The 24,637-nt window shown below is 41.1% G+C and overlaps 1 protein-coding gene across 1 annotated transcript in view; it reads right to left on the bottom strand.

Annotated features, from left to right (window-relative positions):
• The window catches only part of SCFD1 (sec1 family domain containing 1), a 61,213-nt gene that overhangs the window by 16,012 nt on the left and 20,564 nt on the right, over window positions 1-24,637 (bottom strand). Inside the window, exons 11-16 of the mRNA XM_084844317.1 lie at window positions 18,270-18,409; window positions 18,008-18,098; window positions 16,376-16,449; window positions 13,624-13,705; window positions 6,199-6,295; window positions 3,632-3,702 (exon numbers count right to left, since the gene is read on the bottom strand). Coding sequence (XP_084700443.1) covers window positions 3,632-3,702; window positions 6,199-6,295; window positions 13,624-13,705; window positions 16,376-16,449; window positions 18,008-18,098; window positions 18,270-18,409 — 555 coding nt within the window. The remainder of the gene's footprint in view (window positions 1-3,631; window positions 3,703-6,198; window positions 6,296-13,623; window positions 13,706-16,375; window positions 16,450-18,007; window positions 18,099-18,269; window positions 18,410-24,637) is intronic.

Here is a 24,637-nt window from a genome sequence, read left to right on the forward strand (position 1 = left end):
ACAATGAATACTATCAACTTTCTGACACCACTAAATGTACCTTCCTTTCACTAGAGATAACGCATTTAAACACCTCCAATTTGGTTAGCAGTGATTGAATCCTCTATAGCATTTTGTATAAATAAGAGTTTAGCTTCAGGTCTGTCAGAGAAGCTGGAAAACCAAAAAGGGCTGATTCTAAACTTACTTTCAACAGTTTTACAGTATGAAAGTTTCAGGTGCCTCCTTTAAAGATTACAGTCTGGGCCAGAAATACTGGAACAAGGATAACTGTTTTGGCAGTTGGCCTCTGTACACCACCACATTGAAGTTGAAAGGAAACATACCCAGATGGGAGCGAAGTCAGGACTTTCAGCTGTAATTCAAGGGGTTTGACAAAAGTGGGGCACTAACCATTCAGGAAGTACAGCCAGTGGCATACACACTCCCCTATCATTGGTGGCTCATAAGTAATGGAAAAACATCATTTCAAACTTAATGATCGCCTTTAATACCTGGATGAAAATCCTTTGCAGTCAATGACTGCCTGAAGTCTGGAACCCATGGACATGACCAAATGCTGAGTTTCCTCCCTCGAGATGCTTTGCCAGGCCTTTACTGCAGCTGCCTTCAGCTGCTGCTTGTTTGTGGGTCTTTCTGCCTTCAGTCTTGTCTTCAGTAAGTGAAAAGCATGCTCTATTGGGTGGAGATCAGGTGACTGACTTGGCCATTGAAGAACATCCCACTTCTTTGCCTTCAGAAACTCTTGGGTAGCTTTTGCTGTATGTTTTGGGCCATTATCCATCTGCAATATGAAGTGGCGTCCTATCAGTTTGGCAGCATTCGGCTGAAGCTGAGCAGAAAGTATAGCCCTATACACTTCAGAATTCATCCTGCTGCTTTTATCAGCAGTCAGGTCATCAATAAACACCAGTGACCCGGTTCCATTGGCAGCCATATATGCCCATGCCATAACACTGCCTCCACCATGTTTGACAGACGATGTGGTATGCTTTGGATCATGAGCTGTTCCTTTCCTTCTCCATACTTTTCTGTTCCCATCATTCTGGTACAAGTTAATCTTGGTTTCATCAGTCCAAGGAATCTTATTCCAGAACTGGGCAGACTTTTTTAGGTGTTTTCTGGCAAAGGCTAACCTGGCCTGTCTGTTCTTGAGCATTACCAGTGGTTTGCACCTTGTTGTGAAGCCTCTGTATTTACATTCATAAAGCCGTCTCTTGACTGTAGATGTTGACAATGACATGCCTACCTCCGGAAGAGTGTTCTTGACCTGGCTAGTTGTTGTGAAAGGGTTCCTCTTCACCATGAGCAGAATTCTGCGGTCATCCACTTTAGTTGTCTTCCGTGGTCTTCCAGGCCTTTTGCTTTGCTGAGCTTGTCAGTTAATGCCCTCTTTTTCAGAATGTTCCAAACTGTTGTGTTGGCCACTCCCACTGTTTTTGCTATCTCTCTGATGGGTTTGTTTCCTCAGCCTAATGATGGCCTCCTTCACTCGCATGGACACCTCTTTGGACCTCATGTTGGGAGTTCCAGTGAACAGCTACCAAATGCAAATGTAACACTCAGAACCACCTCCAGCCTTTTATCTGCTTGATTGTTCATGGGGTGCCCAGGAAACAGGCCACAGCTGGCCATGCAGGTGCTTGTCAGCCATTCGTTCCATTACTTATGAGCCCCAACGATGGGCGGGGGGTGTATGCCACTGGCTGTACTTCCTGAATGGTTAGTGCCCCACTTTTGTCACACCCCTTGAATTACAGCTGAAAGTCCTGACTTCGCTCCCATCTGGGTGTGTTTCCTTTCAACTTCAATGTGGTGGTGTACAGGGGCTAACTGCCAAAACAGTTATCCTTGTTCCAATATTTCTGGCCCTGACTGTGTATCTGCAGCATTGCATCTACAGAAATGGAATATGAATTGGCATCTGCCATATTTATATTATTTGCTTGCTATATTAAATGTGACCTTAGTAACCTGGATCTATGACTTGAAATCAGTCTGTGAGTGGGAAAACAGTTGCTTACTAAAAATTGGCTAGAAATGAAAACTGCTGTACTGAACTTTGATCCCAATAAAGAAGGCTGCTGTTTGTCAGACAGCTACTGGATTGTGATTTAATTTGTGAAGGAACCAAGCTCTGAAAATGGAAGATTACAAGTGAAAACATCAATCAAAACCTAAACTGAGAGTATGCTCTTAAATCAGCTCTTCTAAGATTAACCAGAGAATGTTATTCTTTGTTAAACATCGTATTTTTTGACCTTTCAGATGTGTAAATACTATCATTTATGATTCTTGCTTATGGAGCTTGCTTCAGCTTTAACATACTCTACATTAATGTACATAATAGAAGTTGTAATCTTAAGCATGCTTACTTAGTAAGCTCCAATTAGCTAAATGGAACTCACTTTCAAGTAAATATGCTTAGGACTACGCTGCTAAAAGCTAATCTTTGAAAGCTGACCTCTAAAACCTTAGTGGTACAAAATATTTTCTTGAGACTCCTATCACTGCCTACCTTTACTTTTCAGTGCAGGACACGTCCTGGACAAGAGTTTTCCACCTAATAGATTGGAGTTTGCCTGTTTCTGTTGAGGCCAGAGAGAAGTGATCACAAGGAAGGGCAGTATCCAAGATGACAAGAGTGCTAATGTGAATCACATTGCATTAGAATAAAGGACCTTCAGCGTAACACCAATAGCGTTAGCTGGGACAATGGGTTTTCTGGAGAATCCCATTGTGCCAGCTAATGCTATCGGTGTTGTGCTAGAGATCTCTTACGCTAACACAACGTAATTTATGTTAGCACTCAAGTCGCCTTCGATACTGTCCACTGTGTACACACAGTACTTGAGAAAAAGAAGGCAGCTTTGAAGGCTACTTTTAAACTCTAAGAGCAGACCAGGAAGCTGCAGTCCTTAACCAGGTCCATGCTTCCTACGTTCTGATCCCAGCCAGTGCCACAGGATATGGCCAGGAAGACGACAGAACATTATTTTGAGGGGGATCCACAGTTGGGTAGGAATCCCCTGCAGTGTAGGTTCCTATTATTGCCTCCAACCCAACATGGGTACAGATTCCTACTGGATGGCAGAAGCAGCTCCTTCACTGAGTCTGTATCCAGAGACTGCACTGGTAGTCTGAAATTCTAAGAGAAGAACTTGCCATTCTCCCAGTCACTTGGTGCAGACCAATGTTCTTGATCTCCTAACCGTAGTTGGGAGATTTACAATCTGTTCAAGGCTCCTTCCTGCCTCCATTAATCCTCCCTCCCTTCCTTTTTCAGAGCTAACTATACTGTGTTCAACAATCTTAATGTTAACCACGGTTAGCTGTAACCAAATGTTTACTATGGTTAGCTCCAAAAAAGGAAGGGATGGGGAAATGTGTGTGGGGAGGAGCACAGCACATGAATCCATAGCATGTTTCTGATCTCGTAATCATGGTTATGTCCACACTGAGCCTATGGGTTTTTATATTGTCACTTGCACAGTCTGTTGTGGATTTGGAAGAACACAATATCCAGACTAAATATAACAGGTATTTATTACACATATTCATTTACTTATTTAGAAAAACTGTAAATTAGGCATGAAATGGTGCAAATGTTTGTTTCACCAAAAATACATACCTCTGAAGGCAACTGTACAGAACTTATGTAATAGATAAGAAAGAGTCGCATCTTGTCTTCGGCAGTTCCCGCTGTGCAGAGAAATGTTTTGCTTTTAAAGAAGTTATTTTTGTTAACTATAATACTACATAATAAAATGTAATTCAGTTATTTAGCATATGCAATAAAACTATGAATCGTTATATCAAGTGAAAAAAGTTTAGGAAAAGTCATGAAACAAAAGATATTTATACAGAGCAGCAAAAGGCCCACAAAAAATATACATGAAACGTGGCTAAGTATGGCAAGCTATAGTGTGAGAGGAGGATGGAGTTTCAGGAAAAGTTGCATGCTATCTTGAAGACGTTAATAATAAACTACTCATGTTATAAATACATGCTGTTTCTCTGCATAAAGGTAAGCTATGGCATTGTTTGCCACTGAAGCTAAGAAATTAAATGTTTTTAAACAAATACTGTTATTTATTGAACTGAATTGATGTACATGGGTAGCAGTTATGGCTAATATGTATTTTTAATTATATTATAATTCTTGATTAGTTTATTTATGTAATAAGTGAATGGAGAGGTTGTAAATGCCTTTGGCTATATACAATAAAACTATGCTCAATATTTAACTTTTCATCAAAATATAAGCCAAGAATAAAAGCAGTGTGAACTAGTTTCATGAGCTCAACAAGGTTTTAGATTTCTTTAAGAAAACGTAGTAGCACCTTGCTATCCTCTGGTAAACTGCTTTTGGAAGCAGTTCTCAATAATGCAGTTCAAAAGTGGTCTATGAGTGGGGTCTCCAATGTGGTGCCCGCAGACACCTCTCTCGGCCCCACCAAAGCTCCCTGATCCTCCTGATTTTTATTTCTGATTATTTTTAAAAATTACACTTTTGTTAAAAACTGGGAGACTGGCTTGCTTCAAAGGAAAGTGCCACTCTCCTGCGCCTTCTTTATTTGGGTTCAAAAGAGTGGTTTTGTGTTTTGGAGCTCAGCCCCCACCTCTGGTAACGCATTAGGTTCTTCGGCAAGTTACTTTTCTTTCAGTCTCACCAGTTTGCCTTCGGGGAAATGAGTGTTTTGTGACTGGCCATGCCCATCAAGATAGCCATTTAATGAATGGGCAAGCAACTCCCCATGGTAGCCATTTTGTGAAAGCACCCATGGCACTCTCTCAAAATTCCAAATGTGCTCACTGGCCCCAAAGGTTTGGGGACTGCTGGTCTATTTTATGGCAGGAAGATCAGAAAGGCACAGTTATGGTAACTTGATCTTTTCAATAATGTTCACCAAAATAAAATAAACATACTATTAAGGGAGAATCTCACAGCAATATTTTAACATTAAGCCAATGGAAAAAGTTGGAAAGGCCTACCCTTAACCCCCCCCCCCCAAATATTTAACACAACCATTTTGGGATAGTCCATAAAGCTTGGAAAACAGTTTGGTGAACCTCCCTTTCTGTCTCTCAATTCCACTTTCTTTTCAAAATATGATTTCCCTCAACAAAGGAGAGCTCAAAGAAACCAAATCGTAATAACACCATGTCCTTTGATGATTTATTGCTCGCTGCATAGTCACTGGTGCTACAACTCTTTATTTTCTTTGCCATTTCATTTCACTTTCCAGCTTGTCTGAATGAAGGATGCCCTTGTGGTTTTTAATCTTTAAAAACAAATAGCAAAATTCTCCAGTTCTTGGTACCACACTTGTGTGGGGAAAGCAATTCTGAGTGTCACAGACAAAACAGATTAACTTTGAGCTCAAGTAGAAAGAGAACTGGCACAGCTAAAATACAGAGCAATTAAGCCAGCTGCATCTTGTCCCCCACTTTATTCTTTTAAAGATCTTAGGCTACAGGGATGTTGAACTTCTTCGTTTTCCTATTAAAGTAATATTTGTGATAGCTCCATGAAAATACTGATACTTAATGTTTCATTTTGGCTTAAAAATCAGGTTTAAGAAATATTCTTCCTCTATAAAATTTAATAGAAGCAGAAATTTGTCACTAGGAGAAAGTGAGCAAGCCAAACTTGACATCCATATGTGATTCCATTATATAAAAATGAAGAAATATGCTGTCTCTACTAAAGGACTTGTGCAAATCATTACTCTTTCAGAGCAACAATTCTAACGTTCACCTTGGTGATGCTCCTGCAACAGCGCTATAATAGCTGTATAAATTTAACGGGGGCAGAACTGCTGCAGTGTGAATACTATGAGGGGGAAAATAAACATTGGCTTACATTGAAGGTTTATTCTCATCAGTGGACTGATAGTATCATGGTATAGTTACTCCTCCCAGTTGCTCCAACAAGCAGGTAAATTTACATACCTCTATCTGAACATTACTGGTTGCACTTTTGGAGGGATGGGGAGGATTTTTAATTACATCTCTGGAAAACATTATATTCTGCAGACCTTAAGTCTATCTAGCCCAGATACTCCAGCAGTGACAGTGGATTTCCAAGGTCTCAGGCAGAAGTCTTTGAATGGATGAGCTTGAATGTATGACAACAATCCTCAGAATGTTTATGAACAGAAAGGAATTTACAGTAAATCCCATTTCTACACTTACCATCAGGGTCGGAGATCATATCCAAAAGTGATTTATCCAATGTGGACTTGCTCATGATTTTTTCTTCATATTCAAAATACACGTCTAGTTTCCGTGTCTTTTAATTAAACACAAACAAATTTGTTGTTAGAATATCACTACTACTGTAGCAAATTTATAAACAGTATGTCATTAGTTACTTTCACTACATTCTGCTTTCCTGGCACTTAACTGAAACATGTTATATATAAAATAATGGGCAGTATCCAATGGGGCTGCTAGTATAAGTGACTTCTAGTGCAACACGAATAGCGTAAGCTGGCGCAACGGGTTTCCCCAGAAAAGCCATCATGCCAGCTTACACTATTAGTGTTGTGTGAGTGGTCCCTTATGCTAGTGCTATGTCAATCATGTAAGTGCAGCTTATTGGGCAGTACTGTTGGATACTGCCCAATAAGTTTTAAGTGATGAGTATGAGACTAGGGTACTGTTCAGCTGTCCCCCCTTGCCCCACCCCCACCTGGGATAATCTTGGGGGAAAGATTGGAAATAGGCATTAAGATCAAATTGGTACTTTCCCTCCCAGCTTTTCCCATCATGGAGGAATCAAGAGATCCAACATGCAGATAACCATAGGATATTCTACTTTTTCAACTGTTCACCAACAGATCAGCTTACATGCCAAAGGCCTGCCTGAACAAAAATATTGTTTCCTGTCAGCTGAAGGCCAGCAGAGAAGGAGCCAACCTAGCCTCCCTTGGCAGGGAGTTCCAGAACCTGGGAATGGCCACCGAGAAGGCTGTCTCTCATGTCCCTACCAGATGTGCTTCCAATGAAGTGAAGGGCCTCCCTTGAAGATCTTAAAACTCAGGAAGGCCCATTTGGGAGACTGCAGTCTTTCAGGTAGCCTGATCCTAAGCCATAATGGATTTTATTGATCATAACCAGCACTTTGAATTGTGCCCAGAAACAGACTGGTAGCCAATAAAGCTTGTGTAACAACGGATCCACATGCTCTCTGTAATCAGCTCCGGTCAATAGTCTGAGTGCAATATTGTGGACCAGCTTAAGTTTCTGAACACTTTTCAAAGGCAGCCCCATGTAGAGTGCATTCCAGCAGTCCGAATGGGATGTAACTAAGGCCAGGTCAGACATCTCTAGGAATGGCACAGGTGGCGTACTATCTTCGGCTGTGCAAATGCACTCTTGGCCATTGCCAAAACCTGGGCATCATCATGGGAAGAAATGAAGAGGGATTTAATTGGTTGGGTGCTGTCTCTACATGTGGAGGGCAACTTTCTGAAAAGGAGAACCTCCTCTATCCATACTGTTCACCATGTGATTTCGAACGCTGGAAAATCATTGTTTAAAATCACGTGGACAAAGGATCCTCTCCTTTTCAGAAGTAATCCTCCATATGTAGAGGGCGATGGAAATGACAGAGGGGGCAGGACTAGCACACTCTCCCTCCTCATATGTTTAGTACACATAGATCGGGAATGCGTGAATAAGGATTTAGTGTGTAGTAAAACTATTTTGCATCTCCCAAAGCAATTAATCTATTTAGCAGGAAAGGGAGGTCAGTACTTAGGACACTTGTTGGAACTGCCTCGAAAGGAACAGTCAGATCATGGATGCTTTTAACATGTGCTTTTCTGATGGGAAAGGAAAGTTACAGAGCTTCCTATAGAACATTTCTATAACCACTCTAGCATCTTTCTGTGAGGACAGAGTAGATACAACTCTTTCAAACAACTTGTTCTATTTCTTAAAATTAAGTTGTAGAAAATGAAATAAAGACATGAAGCTGTGCCATTACTTTTGGAGATCATTATGAATCCATGAAAAAAGTCAACAGAAATCAGAACCACACAGATTAAAATAAGGAAACAGTACCCTCTGAGGCTAGTCATGTGCTCACTGCTCATGTTTAAGTCAGACTGAAACCAGTGGGAAAGAAAAATGCATAAGAGTGCCCAGAACAACAGTACAAGAATCTTTCCAATGAAAGCACAGCCATAATTTTTCTTGAATCTATTAAATTCTGGCTACATTTTTGAGTTGCCAAACTCTTAATAGCTTAAACAATTAACCTAAAACAAGATTTCATTTCTTCTAAGCTTTACAAATAAATATCTGTTAATCCATCTTGGGAAATTTTGCTAAACACTGAAATATGCCAAAAAACTGTCAGGACCCCTAAACTGGTGATTAATCTCAGAGTTCCCCTTGCTGCACCTTCAAAAATGATCTAAGGCAACGTGGAAAGCAGCTGTAAACTGGACTGAAAATATGACTCCCACAAAGGGTACAATCTAAAAATTACGTATTGTACAAAGTAAGACCCTTTAAACTGGCCTTAGTACATTTTAAGCTACAATTATGTGCCCCATCAATCTTGCTAGGTTACACTGAAGTCAAAAGATAAATGGGTTGTATCCAACTCTGTCTTCTCCACAGACAGCTTTTTGATCCAGTGGAGGATGTAATTTTTGCTGATTCCCCCTTCCCTCTGCAGACCCCTGCAACTCCCCCTTGTCCTCCAGAAGTTTGGGGAAGCCTTTGGACCTGCGGGTGAGGGGGCTGAAGAAGATGGGGGAGGATTTGTGAAAATCATCTCCCTTATTTTCCATTCACAGAAGCCTCCAAATCAAAGAGCTTGTCATGAGTGCAGGGACACAAATCGTGTGCATGTATGTCTGTAAATACACGAACACATATTATTAATTCAGTTTCTTACACATCTTTCTCAGAAATGACTCAAGGTGTCTTACAACAAAAATTAAAACAAACAAAAATGTAAACCAGTTTAAAAGTAAAAAAAAACAACCTGATAAAACTTCTAAATTAAGAAGCCCGTCATTATTAATTAATTAATTAACTTCTACCCTGCCTTTTTTCCTCCTTAAGCAACCCAAGGCAGCATACATAATTCTCTCCATTTTATCCTCACAACAACAACCCTGTGAGGTAGGCTGGGCTGAGAGTCTGTGACTGGCCCAAAGTCACCCAGTGAGCTTCCATGGCTGAGTGGGGACTAGAACCTGGATCTCCCAACTCCCAATCCAACACTCTAGCCACTGCACTACATCCATGCCATCAAATGCCTGGGAATATAGGAAAGTCTTAACTTGGCACTGAAAAGATGACAATGCTGGCACTAGGTGGACCTTACGGGGGTGAGCATTCCACAGTCAAGGGGCCACCACTGAAAAGTGGTGGCCCCTTGTTGCCATCCTCAAACCTCCCTTGGAGGATGGCCTCAGATGTTGATCGTAGTGCACAGGTATGTTCATACTGGGAAAGCTGCTCCGTCAGGTATTGTGTAAGGCTTTGTAGGTTAAAACCAGCACCTTGAATTGGACTCAGAAACATACATGAAGCCAGTGCAAGTGGGCCAGAATCAGGTGTTATATGCCCAGACCTTCTGGCCCCTGCTATCAATCTGGCTCCCACATTTTGCACAAGCCGCAGTTTTAGAACCATTTTCAAAGGCAGCTCTATATAGAGTGCACTGCAGTAATCTAACCTGGGGGTTACCAGAGTATAGCTAGGTTTTTTCTGTCCAGATGGGGGCATAGCAGAAGCTGGTAGAAGGAACTCCATGCCACCAGAGCCTCAAGTGACAATAGTGGCTCCTAAGCTACGAATTTGCTCCTTCAGTGGAGCAACCCCATCCAGAATAGGCTGAACACAGCACATCTGGTTAGAAGAACCACCCATTAACAGCAACTTGGTCTTGCCTGGATTGAGTTTCAGTTTACTAGTCCTCATCCAGTCCACTGTTGTAGCCAGACACCAATCTAGCACACCCACAACCTCACCTGACGAAAATGAAAAGGAGAAACAGATCTGCGTTTCATCAGCATACTGGTAGCAATGCACTCCAAAACTCTAGATGACCCCACTCAGCTGTTTCATGTAGATCTTAAACAGCATGGGACACAAAACTAACCCTTGCAGAACTCCAAGCTAGGGAATCCATGGGGCCTAGCAATATCCGCCAAGCACCACCTTCTGGAGCTGACTGACCAAGTGGGGGCAAACCCACTGTAGTGCAGTACCCCAGCAGCACCACTGGCCATCTCAGGCAGTTGGCCCAGAAGGCTGCCATGGTCGGTGGTATCAAAAGCCACTGAGGGATCAAGGAGAATCAGCAGGGTCCTTCATCTCTCTCTCTCTTCTGACATAGGTCATCATGCAGGATGACCAAGGCTGTTTCCATGTCAAAACACGGCCTGAACCTCGACTGAAATCAATCCAGGTTATCTGCCTCACCTAAGAGCGTCTGGAGCTGGCTGGCAAGCATATATATCCCATAAGCAGGATTGCACTCTTCATGTAGACTTAAAATAAGACATTGGAAGTATGCCAAAGCACCAGTAGGACCCACTGCTTATGAATTGGGGACAGGAACCAGAAATGAGTGGAAACACTCTTTTCCAGAATGAGGCAGGTCAGCCGAGCTTGCGTTACGGAACTCTGCCAACCTGCCCTGATTTGAAAATGAGCGTTTCTGCTAATTTCAGGGCTTGCTTTATGAAAGGCTAAATCCCCATTGAGTAAGTGGTGAGTTCCGCTTGCACAATGGGACTGGCTGGATCGCAGCGGCCCCATCGGATACCACCCATAGTCTAATCCAAAATCTTTATATTAAAGGGCTTTACATTTGCTTTGTTTTAAAGTAAAACAAAATCAGTATCTACTAGCACAGCTAATCAGGAGACCAGATACTAGGAGTGACATTGGTGATGGATCTCTACAAAATTGCTATTCATATCCTGAACACTGAATTGTCAACAACCAGATCCTGGTCATGTGCCTCAATGGCTAGTTTTCCACAATCACTGCGGCCCACCGTGGCTTATTTATTTAAACTACGGTGGGTCGCAGCACATGCTGTTGGTAATTTCGAATATTCAGCCCCCAGTGGGGGGTTGTCATGTTTTGCTGTGTCATTTGAACCTGGGCGGAAGGAGTTGTTGGAGGGGGAAACAACCCTCAAATAACCCATGGTCTGTTGTAGGGTTATTTGAGGGTTGTTTCCCCCTCCAATTACCCCTGCTGCCTGGGTGCGGATGATATGGCAACCGCTGCTAGTGATTGAATATTCAAAATAGCCACTGGCATGCACCACAACCTGCTGTGGCTTGTGGCTTAAATAAGCCATGGTGGGCTGCAGTGATTGTCAGCTCACTGTGATGGGTCATATTATATTGTTATCTCCCTTTCTATTTTTCTCTAAGAATCTTCCATCTTGATACAGAGGGAGAGCATGCTAATAATTTATTCTACCTCTGCAGTGTCAAAAGCATCTAAGTCAGTAAGGACATCTGACTTCTGTGCCTTGGAAGGGGAAGACAGTAAACTATGCAAGTATTTCCAAACCACATCCTGCTTTGGATTTTGACAGAAGTCCAATGTAAAATGCTGCTGTAGCTGGCCTGCCATTTCCCAGAAAAGGGAGGTGACAAATAAAGCATAAAGTAATGACTCAAGTTTACCCACTGTAATCGTTTCAATGGAAATGCTGCACTATTATTCAGTTATCTAATAAAGTTGTCATAAAATGTTCCATGCCAATAACTGCAGGAAAAATGGTATCGTTATCAAGTCCAGAGGGAAAAAAGTGTAAATAGTGTATAAATCACTAAATGCTTTCAACTAAAATCCAAAACTACCACCCTAATTAGGTGTAACCAAGAAGGCAAACTTAAGCCATGACATTGTTTTTTGGTTACAGAAAACTGGGCTGCTGGTGTGACTGCTGATTTCCAGAATTTAGCTTGTACACAGTTATTCTCAGTGAAGTTATTCACAAAAGCCAATAGGCTCTTTCTAAAAAAGTAGTGGAAAAACTATTGGTTATTTTTGTTTTCATAACTGCTCTCTTAACAGCAACATGATATACTGGCTTGGCCTTCTGCCTAAGCTTTTTGTTTTGTTTTGTTCAAAATATGAGAATATGATCTGGCAGGACGTCAGTTCAAGGCTAAGATCATCTTTGGATTAATTAAAATTTGCAATAGGGTTCTTATTCATTTTTTGTAGTTGTTTCAATTTCTGTCATTTTTTACCATTTGCTGGGGGGGGGAGGGGTGAAAAAAACCTGCACCCGAAAACTGGGAAGGGGTGAGAATTTTAGAGAAATATCTCAGGGTACAGGGCTTTGGTGCTTCTCTTACTGTAAGGAGGTGGCAGAGGAGTGTGTGTGCCCTTAACAACAAGAATAAGAAAAATAACAACTCCTCTCAAGCTCAAGCAGCTGGAGAGGCTGCAAGGACAGAACTGGAGAAAACAGTAAAAGAGCATACATGAACCCCATAGCCACCAGTAAGTTAAACACTGAAGCCTTGCGCCCTGAGGAGTGTCTCCGAAATTCACAACATCCCAACAAAAGAGGCAGAAAAATGACTGTTTTGCAGGGAAACAAAGAGGTTGCGAAAGGGCAGGTAGGGTTTTGGTACAGCACGAATATTATCCACATTGTCGCTATACTGTCTACAAGAGTGGAAAAGCAGGGAGGCTAGAATTTGGTGTGGTTGCTGATTGTGCTTTGAATGGTGGAATCATGGAACTACTGTATCAATCCAGAGCAGCTTTCCCCAACTTGGTGCCCTCCAATGTGCTGGACTACAACTTGCATAAGAGCCAGTTCGGGGATTATGGGAGTGACAGTGACATCTGGAGGACACCAGGTTGGGGAAGGCTGCTCTGGAGTCCTGAAAACTCTTACCTTACTTTTTAAAATGCTCACATTTTTAGCCCTAGATTGAAGCTGACATAGAGTAAACTTGCCTAACAAGTCTGTAGCTGAGGAGAGATTTCAACTGGCTCACAGTTTACACTCTTGGCTTTCAAAAATCTTAGAGGAAACAGCTCAAAAATCTATGGTGAGCAGGTTAAAATTTGCACAGCCAGAAAGTGGGACTACTTTACTTACACAGTACTGCCTCTCTTTATGGACTGCAATCTCTACCCGTACTGATGTTATACTGTCCACTTCTCTTTTCCTTTTCTATTCTAATCCCACACACTGACAAGAAATTACATGAAGAATTCACGCACCGTGAATCGCATGGATCAAAGAGCTTTCCAGTAGTGGACAAACACCAATTGGATACAAGCCAATGCATTTAGGATGAAACCAGCTCAAGCAGCTGTTCATTATAACCACTCTAATCTGCTGCCTCCCCTCCTACCTGGACCCTCTGCTCTGTCATGTCCTCCTACTGGCTCAACAGAAACCCTGGAAGTTTCATAATACAACTAGTTAAATAGAATGGCCCACTGCACCTGGTGAACGTAATACTTCCACAGTTTGTGTTGCATTTCTTGGTTTTTATTCTTTTAAAAATTAACACTTGAAATATTTTATGGCTGAACATCTCTTTTAGTATATTTAATAAAAGAATATTCATAGGCTTTAAAGTAAAAATTTCAGACCTTTATATGTTCCAGAACAGCTGTTGCCACATTGGTATGAAGATCTATGAGCCTCTTCTTTTCTAGAAGCTCTGGAAGAGAGCTGAAAAAAATTACATACAAACTAACTGGCCACACTGTGCATTCCAGTTCAACTCCATATTAAGTATTACAAGTGCAAACACTGTTGAAAGCAACCCAGGGAGCAGTATAAAATACTATTTATTTATTTCATTTATATCCCGCCTTTTTTCCTCTTGCAAGGAACCCAAGGCAGCATACATAATTCTCCTCCTCTCCATTTTATACTCATGACAACAACCCTGTGAGGTAGGCTGGGCTGAGAGTCTGTGACTGACCCAAAGTCACCCAGTGAGCTTCCATGGCCGAGTGGGGACTAGAACCCGGATCTCCCAGCTCCCAGTCCAACACTCTAGCCACTACATGTACACTACATAGCCATCCATGCCGTCATACTACAGGTATACATATGAGCAAAGGGAACAAGATACATACTTTGAGACAAGAAGAACCCTGAAGCAGTAGCATCAGGGATACAGGACCTGAATCTCACTGACATATTTAGGACCTCTGAGCCAAGGGACACTTGCCCTCACTCACTAGCTTTGCAATAGAGTTCTCAGGTGTGGGACTGAGAAGGAAAGGTGAGTCCAAGCCTCTAGTCACTGAAGGTTTTGCAAAACATCTCTAACTGGGAGGCTCCACTTATATGTTTGTACCTCTGAATTCTCAGGCCTTGGGAGGCAAGCCAACAAGAGCAGAGTAAAGGAATACAGGCTGGTGACAGAGCCTGTTTTAAATCCACAAGAACATAACATCAGAATACAAAGTTGTACTGGATCAAACCAAAGGCCTATCTAGTCCAGCACTTTGTTCCTACAGTGGCCAAGCAGATATTTACGGGAAACATACAAAGTGGAGAGGAACACAATAGCATCCTCCTGCTTGTGTTCCTTAGCAATTGGTATTCAGAGGCACTATGCCTCTGATACTGGAGGTAATATGTAGCCATCATGACTAGAAGCCACTGATAGCCTTATCCTTCCCTTATCTTGCAGATTTAGGTGGATGGTTCATTAGTAATGAAGGTTATTGCTAGCAGATCCATCTGAACCTTTTTTCAGGTAACCTAGTCATTCCACCCCACCTTGACTGCATTCTGTTGCTCTAATAGGCTGCCCAGAGGAGAGTCAGTGGCTGCGTACAGATGTTACTTTATGCCATGGTGACTTAATAAGCTACACACAGTAGCTTGTTTTTTAAGTAAACCACAACGCCCTGCCACACGAGCAGGCTAATAAGCTATTGTGACTAGCTTATTAAGGTACTGTGTGTAATCCGAGTCATCCCCCCACCCCCTGTCCTATTGCAGTCCTCCCGCCTGAAGAGTGGTGCTGTTTCACCCACTGACAGAGCCAGCATGGTGTAGTGGCTAGAGTGCTGGACTGGGAGTCGGGAGGTCCGGGTTCTAGTCCCCACTCGGCCATGGAAGCTCAGTGGGTGACTTTGGGCCAGTCACAGACTCTCAGCCCAACCTACCTCACAGGGTTGTTGTTGTGAGGATAAAATGGAGGAGGAGGAGGATTATGTACGCCACCTTGAGTTCCTTGGAGGAAAAAAGGCGGGATATAAATGTAATAAATAATAAATAAAATGACAAAGGAGCAAAAATCCCATGTGCACCAAAAAGGGGGTGGTGGCTATAAAGCCGTAGCGGTTTGCAGGATCGGGACCAAACTTCATACACAGCTGCAGCGTTCTTTTGCTAAAGAGTTTTCTCACTAAAGCGGAATTGTGCATTTCTCTCCACAGACATTACTGGCATAGAGGCTTTAATGTGTTCCCAATACCGCAATTATGAAAATGCGCAAATTCACAAATGTGCAAAAATGAAAAAGAAAAAAAAAGAGAAACAGACACAATTGTGGAATAAGGGAAAAACAGGCTTACTTTTTGCCCCATCCTAGCAAACTGCCAGGGAGTTTCCATTACACAGAGAACTCCCATGAAAAATAGAGCGATGGTAGCGATCTGAACTGCTCTTGCTGCACGACTCTGTATATGAATAAAATAATCCATGGCACCGAACAGATGACATGATAACCCACGGTGGGTTAAATAACCCCTACTGCAGACCTTGGGTTATCAGAGTTGGTTATTTTGGCCAAATAAGCCATGATTGATTAAAATATTCTGGTTGTATTGTTATATTGTGGTTTTAATATTTTTATATTGTTTTACTGTGTGCTTTTTGGCTTTAATTTTTGTGAACCGCTCAGACAGCTTCGGCTATTGGGTGGTATAGAAATGAAATAAACAAATAAAGATTCCTGACAGACGACATGATAATGCACAATGGGTTAAATAAGTCAATGTGGCTTATTTAACCCACTATGGGTTATCATGTCGCCCAAACCCGGTCCTTGATTCTCATGCTTCCTATTGCCTCCATCCAGCTACTCTATAGGGCTGGGACAAATTCTGCAAAATGCTAATAACCTGTAGTGATCTGATTTCAATAATCAGAATTCCTAATCCTCCTAAACTTTGATTTGGCACCTATGTTACCGTACATGAGTTAGATTATACCATTGGGTCATGTAATACTTAAATATTAGGGTTATGCTTCTAGTATAGTATAAAACACACTCTGGGAAGTCAAGCAAGTGCCCTTACAACTGAGTAAGGATGAAAATTGATTAAATAGTAAGCCTTTTTCTAGCACACACGTGTGCTTCATTAATATACTTACCTAACAGCTGAAGTTAGTTTAGCTGTGTTATCAGAAAGCATACTTATTGCTCCTTCATCTTCACCTTCTAGTCCCTGAAAAGAAAAATAAATTCCAAAAAACCACCATATATATTTAAATAAGAGAAATATGGTTAAAATCCAAATGGGATATCCAACTTATACAAGAGCGGAATCCCACTTCGCTTTTATAGAGGTTTTGAAGAAAGAGCTAAAGCTAGGCCTACTGATGTGGAAGAGTCATACTGAAGTGTTAGTTGCTGTACACTTCCAATTCGTTTGTGGTTGAGCAGAGAAGCTATTCTGTGAATAAGAACTCTCTTTAGGAATGCTCCAAGAAATTCATTTTGCACAGTATTTTAATATCACCACAAACATTACATTTCCTAATGTGAAACTCCTTAAAGGTTCTTCTGTGATAATATGTCATAGTCTCCAAAGATATTATCACCATCACAATGGGTGAACATGGATTCTGGCAAGCTCTCTGCCAAACCTAAAAAATACCCCCAAATATAGATATTGTACACACACTTCTAAGCAACTCATGAAAGGTTTAGACTCTGGTCTGAACATTGCTGTACTCTCTTGGCTCTTGAATCCTACAAATTCCTCGTGACTGTCCATTTCCTTTCTGGAAACAGTGAACAGGTTGCTAAGCCCTATGTAAAGTTTTGTTCCTGTCCTATGGTCGCCTTTCTTCAAACACATGCCCAACTCCCATTGTTTCCTGCTTTCTGGCCCTCTGTCTTCCTTGAACCATTTCCTTCATCCAATCTCTCTCCCTAGCATTCCATCAGCACCAGCCCTGTTGACATTACATCCTCTTGAGGGTTTTTTCCAGAGCCACTTTCCCTCTCTCCCGACTTCCTGTTTCTCATTCCATTGTCTACTCTACATCTTTCCTTCAGTCATCCTGCCTCTGGGTTTCTTGCTTTGGCTTCCCTAGGACCTTTTCCTAGCTATTCATTTTGTAAAGCTATTCATGACGTTTGGGCCTGTGTGAGGTTTTAACTTCAGTAAAATTGGCAACTATAACTTTTCTCGTAGAAGCTGGAATGCAAACATTCAGACAGCTTTGCTCCCTGGGCAACTGAAACATTAAACATAATTCCAAGCCATCACACTAGCTCAGCCCGGCAGAGCCAATCTATAATATTAATACAACAAATATGAATTAAGACACTTGAAGCTTGCAGAGCCCATTCAAATGCAGATGCCAAGTGTTAAATTTGTATACACCAACATTTGGTCTCTCTATAATATATATTTAATATAATATATATTTTGTAATACTTCATGCATATTTGTAGTCACATATATAGCAAGAAGTACTTTTGTACTTCAGTAATCTAGGCTATAATCCTATGCCCGCTTATCTGGGAGTAAGATCCACTGAACTCAACGGGAATTACTTCCAAGAAGACAAGCACAGGATTCTGCTGCTAACGTATATTTCATATGGCTCTAGTGTGAAGTGTGTATGTCTGTGAGAAATGCAAGTGTAATACAATTTAATCCTAGAATTATCAACATTTTACATGCAGTACATTTTTTAAAAATGTCAGTATTATTAAAGCACTGAATGAACTCCAAAAATAGTATTTTTAGATTAGATATAAGCAAATCTTACCATTATACTTTTAAGCCTCTTCACCTCATCTTCTTGAGCTCTGTAAGATTCTAGCTCTTGCTGAACCGACTCTGCTACCTCTGGGAAAGGGCTAAAAAATTGTGTACACACTTAGATCTACAATCTGTCTTATTAAGCACAATTTTTTAAAATGGGTCTTATAGATCTTTATGATGTATTCTATATTTTTCATATTACTGAGTAATGCTAGTAATAAAAATGGAAGCAGAAATAATTGGTTAATTTAAAAGATTCCGCTTACCTTCCTTTATGTTTCTGCCAAAATTTATCAGCTGCAGTTAAATCATATGACTTTTTATTTTTTTTCTTTGGTCTAGCACCTGCTGGGGAACTTTCCATTCCTGAAGACTCTTCCAAAATAATTCTGTTCAAATGAAAATCCTACAAAAAATTATTTCAATTAAGCATCTTCACCTGGTGTCCAATATTGGAAAGCAAAATATTTCCTGATACAAAATGAATGAATAAAAAGGAAATCCATTACAGTGACTATGATTTTAAACATTTAAAGCATAAGAAGTCTGATACTCTTTCAATTAAATATGACATTTTAAATGGTGCCTCAAATTCATAGAATCATAGTAGGGTTGGAAGGGGCCTATAAGACCATTGAGTCCAACCCCCTGCTCAATGCAGGAATCCAAGTCAGAGCATCCCTGACAGATGGCTATCCAATCTCTAGCTTGTTTTCATAGCTCCACTTCCCTTGCTGGCTGAATGATTTTATATGGTTTTAACTCATGGATTAAGCCAAGAACACTATCATGAAATAGTAAATTTTACAGTAATTTTAGAACTGATTAGATAGAATAACTTTTCCTGCTCCGGAGGGGGCCAGGCTATCTTTAGCTTCTAAAGAGATTACTAATAACCGGAACTAATTCTGCTGTTAATATTATTACTTAATATATTTTTATTTTTATTATTAATATTAATAATAATTATAATTTTAAAGTGTAAAACAGCCTTGAATGACTTGGAAGAAAGGCAGTATATAAAGGCACTAAAATAAATCTACTAAATTAATTTGCAATTAGCTTTGACCCTGCTTTTCTCTGCCTTTTTTGTTATCCCTTTTTGTTGTCACATGTCTTGCCTCCCTTCCCCCTGCTGAAATTTAGACTGTAAGCTCCTTGGAGCAGGGACCTGCCTTACTTGCCTATGTCATGGCAATATATAAATTAACAAACATACACACACTTCCTAATGTTAATATTTTTACATTTGATTTTCTAATGTGTTTAAGCCAGGGACGGTGAAGATGATTCTTAAGAATATAAGAATAGCCATGATGGATCAGATCATGTCTAGTCCAGCATTCTATTCACACAGTGGCAAACCAACTGTTGACCAGGAACCAAAAAGCAGGACACGAGTGCAACAGCACCCTCCTGCCCATGTTCCCCAGCAACTGGCGTACACAGGCACACTCCCTCCGATACTGGAGGTAGCACATAACCATCGGGACTAGTAGCCACTGATAGCCTTTTCCTCCAGGAATTTATCTAACCCCCTTATAAAGCCATCCAAATTGGTGGCCATCACTATGTCTTGTGGTAGCAAATTTCATAGTTAACTATATGCTGTGTGAAGAAGTACTTTCTTTTATCTGTCCTGAATCTCCCACCAATCAGCTTCATGGGATGACCCCGGGTTCTAGTATTTTGAGAGAGGGAGAAAAATGTCTCTCTATCCACATTCTCCACACCATGCATAATTCTGTACGCCTCTATCATGTCTTACCCTCCTTTTTTCCAAGCTAAACAATCCCAGCTGTTGTAACCATCCCTCAAAGGGGAGATGCTCCAGCCCCTTTATCATTTTAGTTGCCCTTTTTTTAGCCCAAGGACTGAATCCCATTTCGGAGAAGCTCTCCAGGGCTGCATTCCAGTGGTGGACAGGGCTAAAGACAAAAAGGGTGGGGACAAAATACCAGCATATTTTAGCTTAAAGGACTGAAGCTAAAATATACCAGTAACAAAGCTTGAGGAGGGGCAATTCAACCTTTAGAATGGGGGGAAAACTGCATAACAGCTGGGAAACCACCAAACGATTAAAAGTCAAGGGAAAGGGGATGGGGCTAGGGAAAGGGGACATGGCCATCTGGGGAACCCTGGAGTGTTGGATTGGGACCCCAGACAGGCTGGATTTGGCCCCCAGGCCTAAGGTTCTGCACCCCTGGTTCAAGCCAACAACAAAAGGAGGATATGGCCATTTCCCAAGGATCTTCTTTCTTTATCAGAGATAATTATTTTATTCCAGCTCTCTATTTAAATGTATTTTTCAGACAAAAAAATGCTATAAAATGTGAGCATCTATCTGTCTGGGGAGGATGCTACAGACTCCAGCACTGCATCGGTAGGGATGAAATGGGGGAGACTGTAAGAAAACTCATAAATTGCCCATGGACTACCCACTCCATAATGATGAAAAGACGGACTAACAGACAGATACTGTGTGAGGAGGGGTGAGAAAGAGTCAAAGTTGGGTGGGAGAGAACCAAGATTATTCATCCCTTTGTCTTTCTGTACGAAAGAGCTCAGATAGATCTTGATGTGAATGAATATCTATCCTACCCTCATGAGAAGAAAAATATTTTTTGTACTTTCATAGAACATAACTGACCACAAGATTCGTTGTCTCTGTGATCAGAGAAATACAACTCTCTACAGATCAACCTGTTTATGAGGAGCAATAGGTACTGTTACTACCTAAACAGATGAAGCACTATGAATTTATGGTTGGAATGCCTTCAGTTCAGCATGCCACAATCTCCCTGGAGTGCAGCAACAGAGAGGAAAACGAAAACTGATTCATGTTAAAGTAAAACTTATGTAATCAACACTGTGGTAACTATTTTCCCATTACAATTTAGGATTTCTATAAAAGGGATGAAATGACTGAAAATAAATGCACTAATTTTATGAAGTATCAGCCACAATTTTGCTGAACATAATTCATCTTGAAATTTAGCTTGTTTTTCTTTTTAATAACTGGACTGTTCTGTAATGCATTATGAACTCTATTTCAAAAGTTGTCTGGCAAAAGGTTTTAAACAATAATCATATTCTAAAAATCATTCCTAGAGAAGTTTCTAAGTTCGGAATACTAGCAAGTTCGAAATTGGACGTAAATGCATTTTCCTGAAATAGTTCATTTTTATTACACATGAGGTTACTGTCTGCTTAGGACCAGGGCAGACATAAAACCAAATTGTCTGTTACCTAGGGTTTGAGGAATTATGGGGTTTCTTCCCTGTCGCATATGAATCCCATTGCCCCCCATTACCCCCCAAAGGTGTTCATTATCTCCAAGCAACAGTCACTACATTCAGTATAAACCTAGGGCACTCTGATCCTAGCCTGAGTTTTAAATGCCATGTTTAGCGTGCCCCAGGTGTTTGGCATTATGTCTGAACAGTGTTAATCATAAATAACAAACTAGGGTAAAGGAAGTGAGCAGGAAGCGGAAACATGGGATCCTGCAGCCTGCTCCTAATTTCTTAATCCTAGTTAATTCACAACTAGGATTATGTCTGCACTGGCTTTAGTGACTCTTCATGGGAAGTGGACTATAGTCCACGAAAGCGTATGCCATAATAAATGTGTTCGTCTCTAAGGGCCCACAAGCCTCTTTGTGGTTTTGCTGTAACAGACCAACACAGCTACCTCTTTCAAAACTGCTTCAACGGTATGTCTTTTCAGATAAGGGTGCATAGTTTCCTGAACCACACCTTTCAATCATATTCCAAATATGCTTTTCAAAAACACACAACCCTTTACTTGGTGTCTCAGTTATTTATTGTCAAACTGGTATGCTTTTAAAAAGAAGAAAAACACCAGAGACAACAATGGAATTAAGTATTTAAATAAGATACAAAATGTCAATTTTTATAATATATAAGGATCTACTGCACAAGATTGTTAAGAATAATGTTGGTAAAAGTAATATGCCCATATGAAAACCTGTTAACTTTATTCCTGGACAAATAATAAGACAGAGTTGGCTCCTGAGAAGCACAAGTAAAAAAGAAGCTCATGGAAAGGGAGCTCACTGCCACCACCTCCATATGGCAGAATCTCTGAAAAGTTGTTCCTGAGAGGCAATGGACCCTCCAGGAGGTGGGATTGGGGGTGGTGGTGCTGGGAGAACTGGCCAACATTGGGCAGAGGCATCTTGCATGAGCGGAGCTCCACTCATTCTAGATGCTTCAGCTTGATTTCCAGCATTTCCCCCACCTTGTTATAGAGGGACTCCTGACTTTCAGGAGAGTATTTTTAGGTGGCAAAGGGAATGTAAATGGGGAGGTGGCAGTAGTTAAGTCCCCTTCCATGAACTTCCATCCACTTGCAGTTCTCAGGATTCAACACAAAGTCTGGAAGTCTATAGAATTAAATGAAAACCAAATTCAATGAAGACTGATGGATAGCTAATCCATGAAACAATTTCCACAAAATCTTCATCAGAGGCCAGAATTGTAAGTGAGCAATCTATGCAAATCTTCTATATTTTGGTGTGATTAGCCTTAGCTTGATACCATTATCAGCACTGAGAAACAACAGGATCACTGTTGCAATTGCTATTGTGTTTGTCTAAGTACACATTTATACGTGGAGTGCTTTATTTAGATTTCTAAGTATTACTTATTATATGGGTCAGCCAAGTCATCATTTAGTTTCGCTTTCATTGAATGTTATGGACTTTCAGATCTATTTACTGTTTAGTACAAATCAATTTAAAGCACAGCCCTACATGTGTGTCTACTCAGAAGGAAGTCCCATTGAGGTCAATAGGGCTTACTCTCAGGTATGTGGGTGTGGGATTGCAGCCTTAACCAGGGCTTTTTGATACAGGCCTATGATGACTTCAGCATTCAGGGGAATGGTTGCAGACTTACAGCACAACCCCTCAACATCCCTACACGCACTATCTACGCTTTCAGCCTTCGTGCGTTCACTTGAACACAATTAGAATACCCCTTCCGAATGTAGTGGTGAATGTGGGGATGATGGGCATAGGGTTTCTGTGAGCACCCCTCCCCACTTTAAGCCCACACACATTCACCGGAACAAATGTAGAGGCTTTTGTTTCTTTAATATAAGTATGTGAGAATTTTTGTCTTGTACATAACAATTAAAGTAGTCATTAAAATAGCTGTTTGAATACACTTTTGTTTGTATGTAGGGCTGAAAACTTTAATCAATCGATTTAACTGGTAGATCTAAATAAACTGATTTTAGATGTGGGGCTGTGAGACCTAACTCGATGTGTCCATTTTTTGAAGCTATTTGGTTCTAATGTGTTACGGTGGTAGAAAATGAAGGAAGACATTTTCTTTCCACAATGAGTGGCAGCTTCTCATAACTTTAGAGTTCTTTTGCACTTCCTTTAGCATCTCAAAAAGAAACATATACAACTGTTTTGACAATACACAAACTGGCCTAAATTTAAATGAACCATCAATTAAAAGTAAAATTATTTGTCAACTATAACTGACAGCCTTAGACATATGTATTTATTGACCAGGTATTTTATCAGTTGACTGAAATTCAACTGCATTGTGCTAGTTGTTCAGATCCTTAACCAGTGAGATACTTGCAATTACATGCAAGTAGCAACAGAATCCCCTTCAAGGATCACTGCCTTGTTGTGGCAAAGGGGCTTGTGTAACTCAGTGAAGCCATAAGCTATGCCGTGCAGGGACACCCAAGATGGACAGGTCATGGCAGAGAGTTCTGACAAAATGTGATCCACTGGAGAAGGAAATGGCAACCCACTCCAGTATTCTTGCTAAGAAAACCCCATGGAACGTATCACAAGGCTAAAAGAGATGATGCCGGAAGATGAGCCCCTCAGGTCGGAAGGTGTCCAATATACTACTGGGGAAGAGCAGAGGGTATTTCCAAGTAGCGCCAGAAAGAGTGAAGTGGCTGGGCCAAAGCCGAAAGGACACTCAGCTGTGGATGTGTCTGGTGGTGAAAAGAAAATCCGATGCTGTAAAGAACAATATTGTTTAGGAACCTGGAATGTAAGAATGTATGGCTGTGAGAGCTGGACTATAAGGAAGGCTGAGCGCCGAAGAATCGATGCTTTCGAGCTGTGGTGCTGGAGAAGACTCTTACGAGTCCCCTGGACTGCAAGGAGGTCAAATCAGTCCATCCTAAAGGAAATCAACCCTGAGTGCTCACTGGAAGGACAGATACTGAAGCTGAAGCTCAAATATTTTGGCCACCTAATGCGAAGAGAAAACTCTCTGGAAAAGACCCTGGTGCTGGGAAAGACTGAAGGCAAAAGGAAAAGGGGACGGCAGAGGATGATATGGCTAGACAGCATCACCGATGCAATGAATATGAACTTGAGCACACTCCGGGAGAGAGCGCAGGACAGGAAGGCCTGGCATGCTATGGTCCATGGGGTCACGAAGTCGGACACGACTGAGCGACTGAACAACAAGCAACAGAATGGCAGGCATTTGGACAGGATCTATCACTCTGCTCTAATTTCCTGGTGTATCCTTATACTACAGAGATAATAACAGAGAGGTTCCCTGACCAGGTAGTTTTTATCACCCTGTTAAATCAGAACACCCCTTCCCTTGTCTCCATAACA

The sequence above is a fragment of the Heloderma suspectum genome, chromosome 1 (assembly GCF_057233095.1).
Source record: "Heloderma suspectum isolate Gila_16-S chromosome 1, 16-S_ref, whole genome shotgun sequence".
NCBI classification, from domain to species: Eukaryota; Metazoa; Chordata; class Lepidosauria; order Squamata; family Helodermatidae; genus Heloderma; species Heloderma suspectum.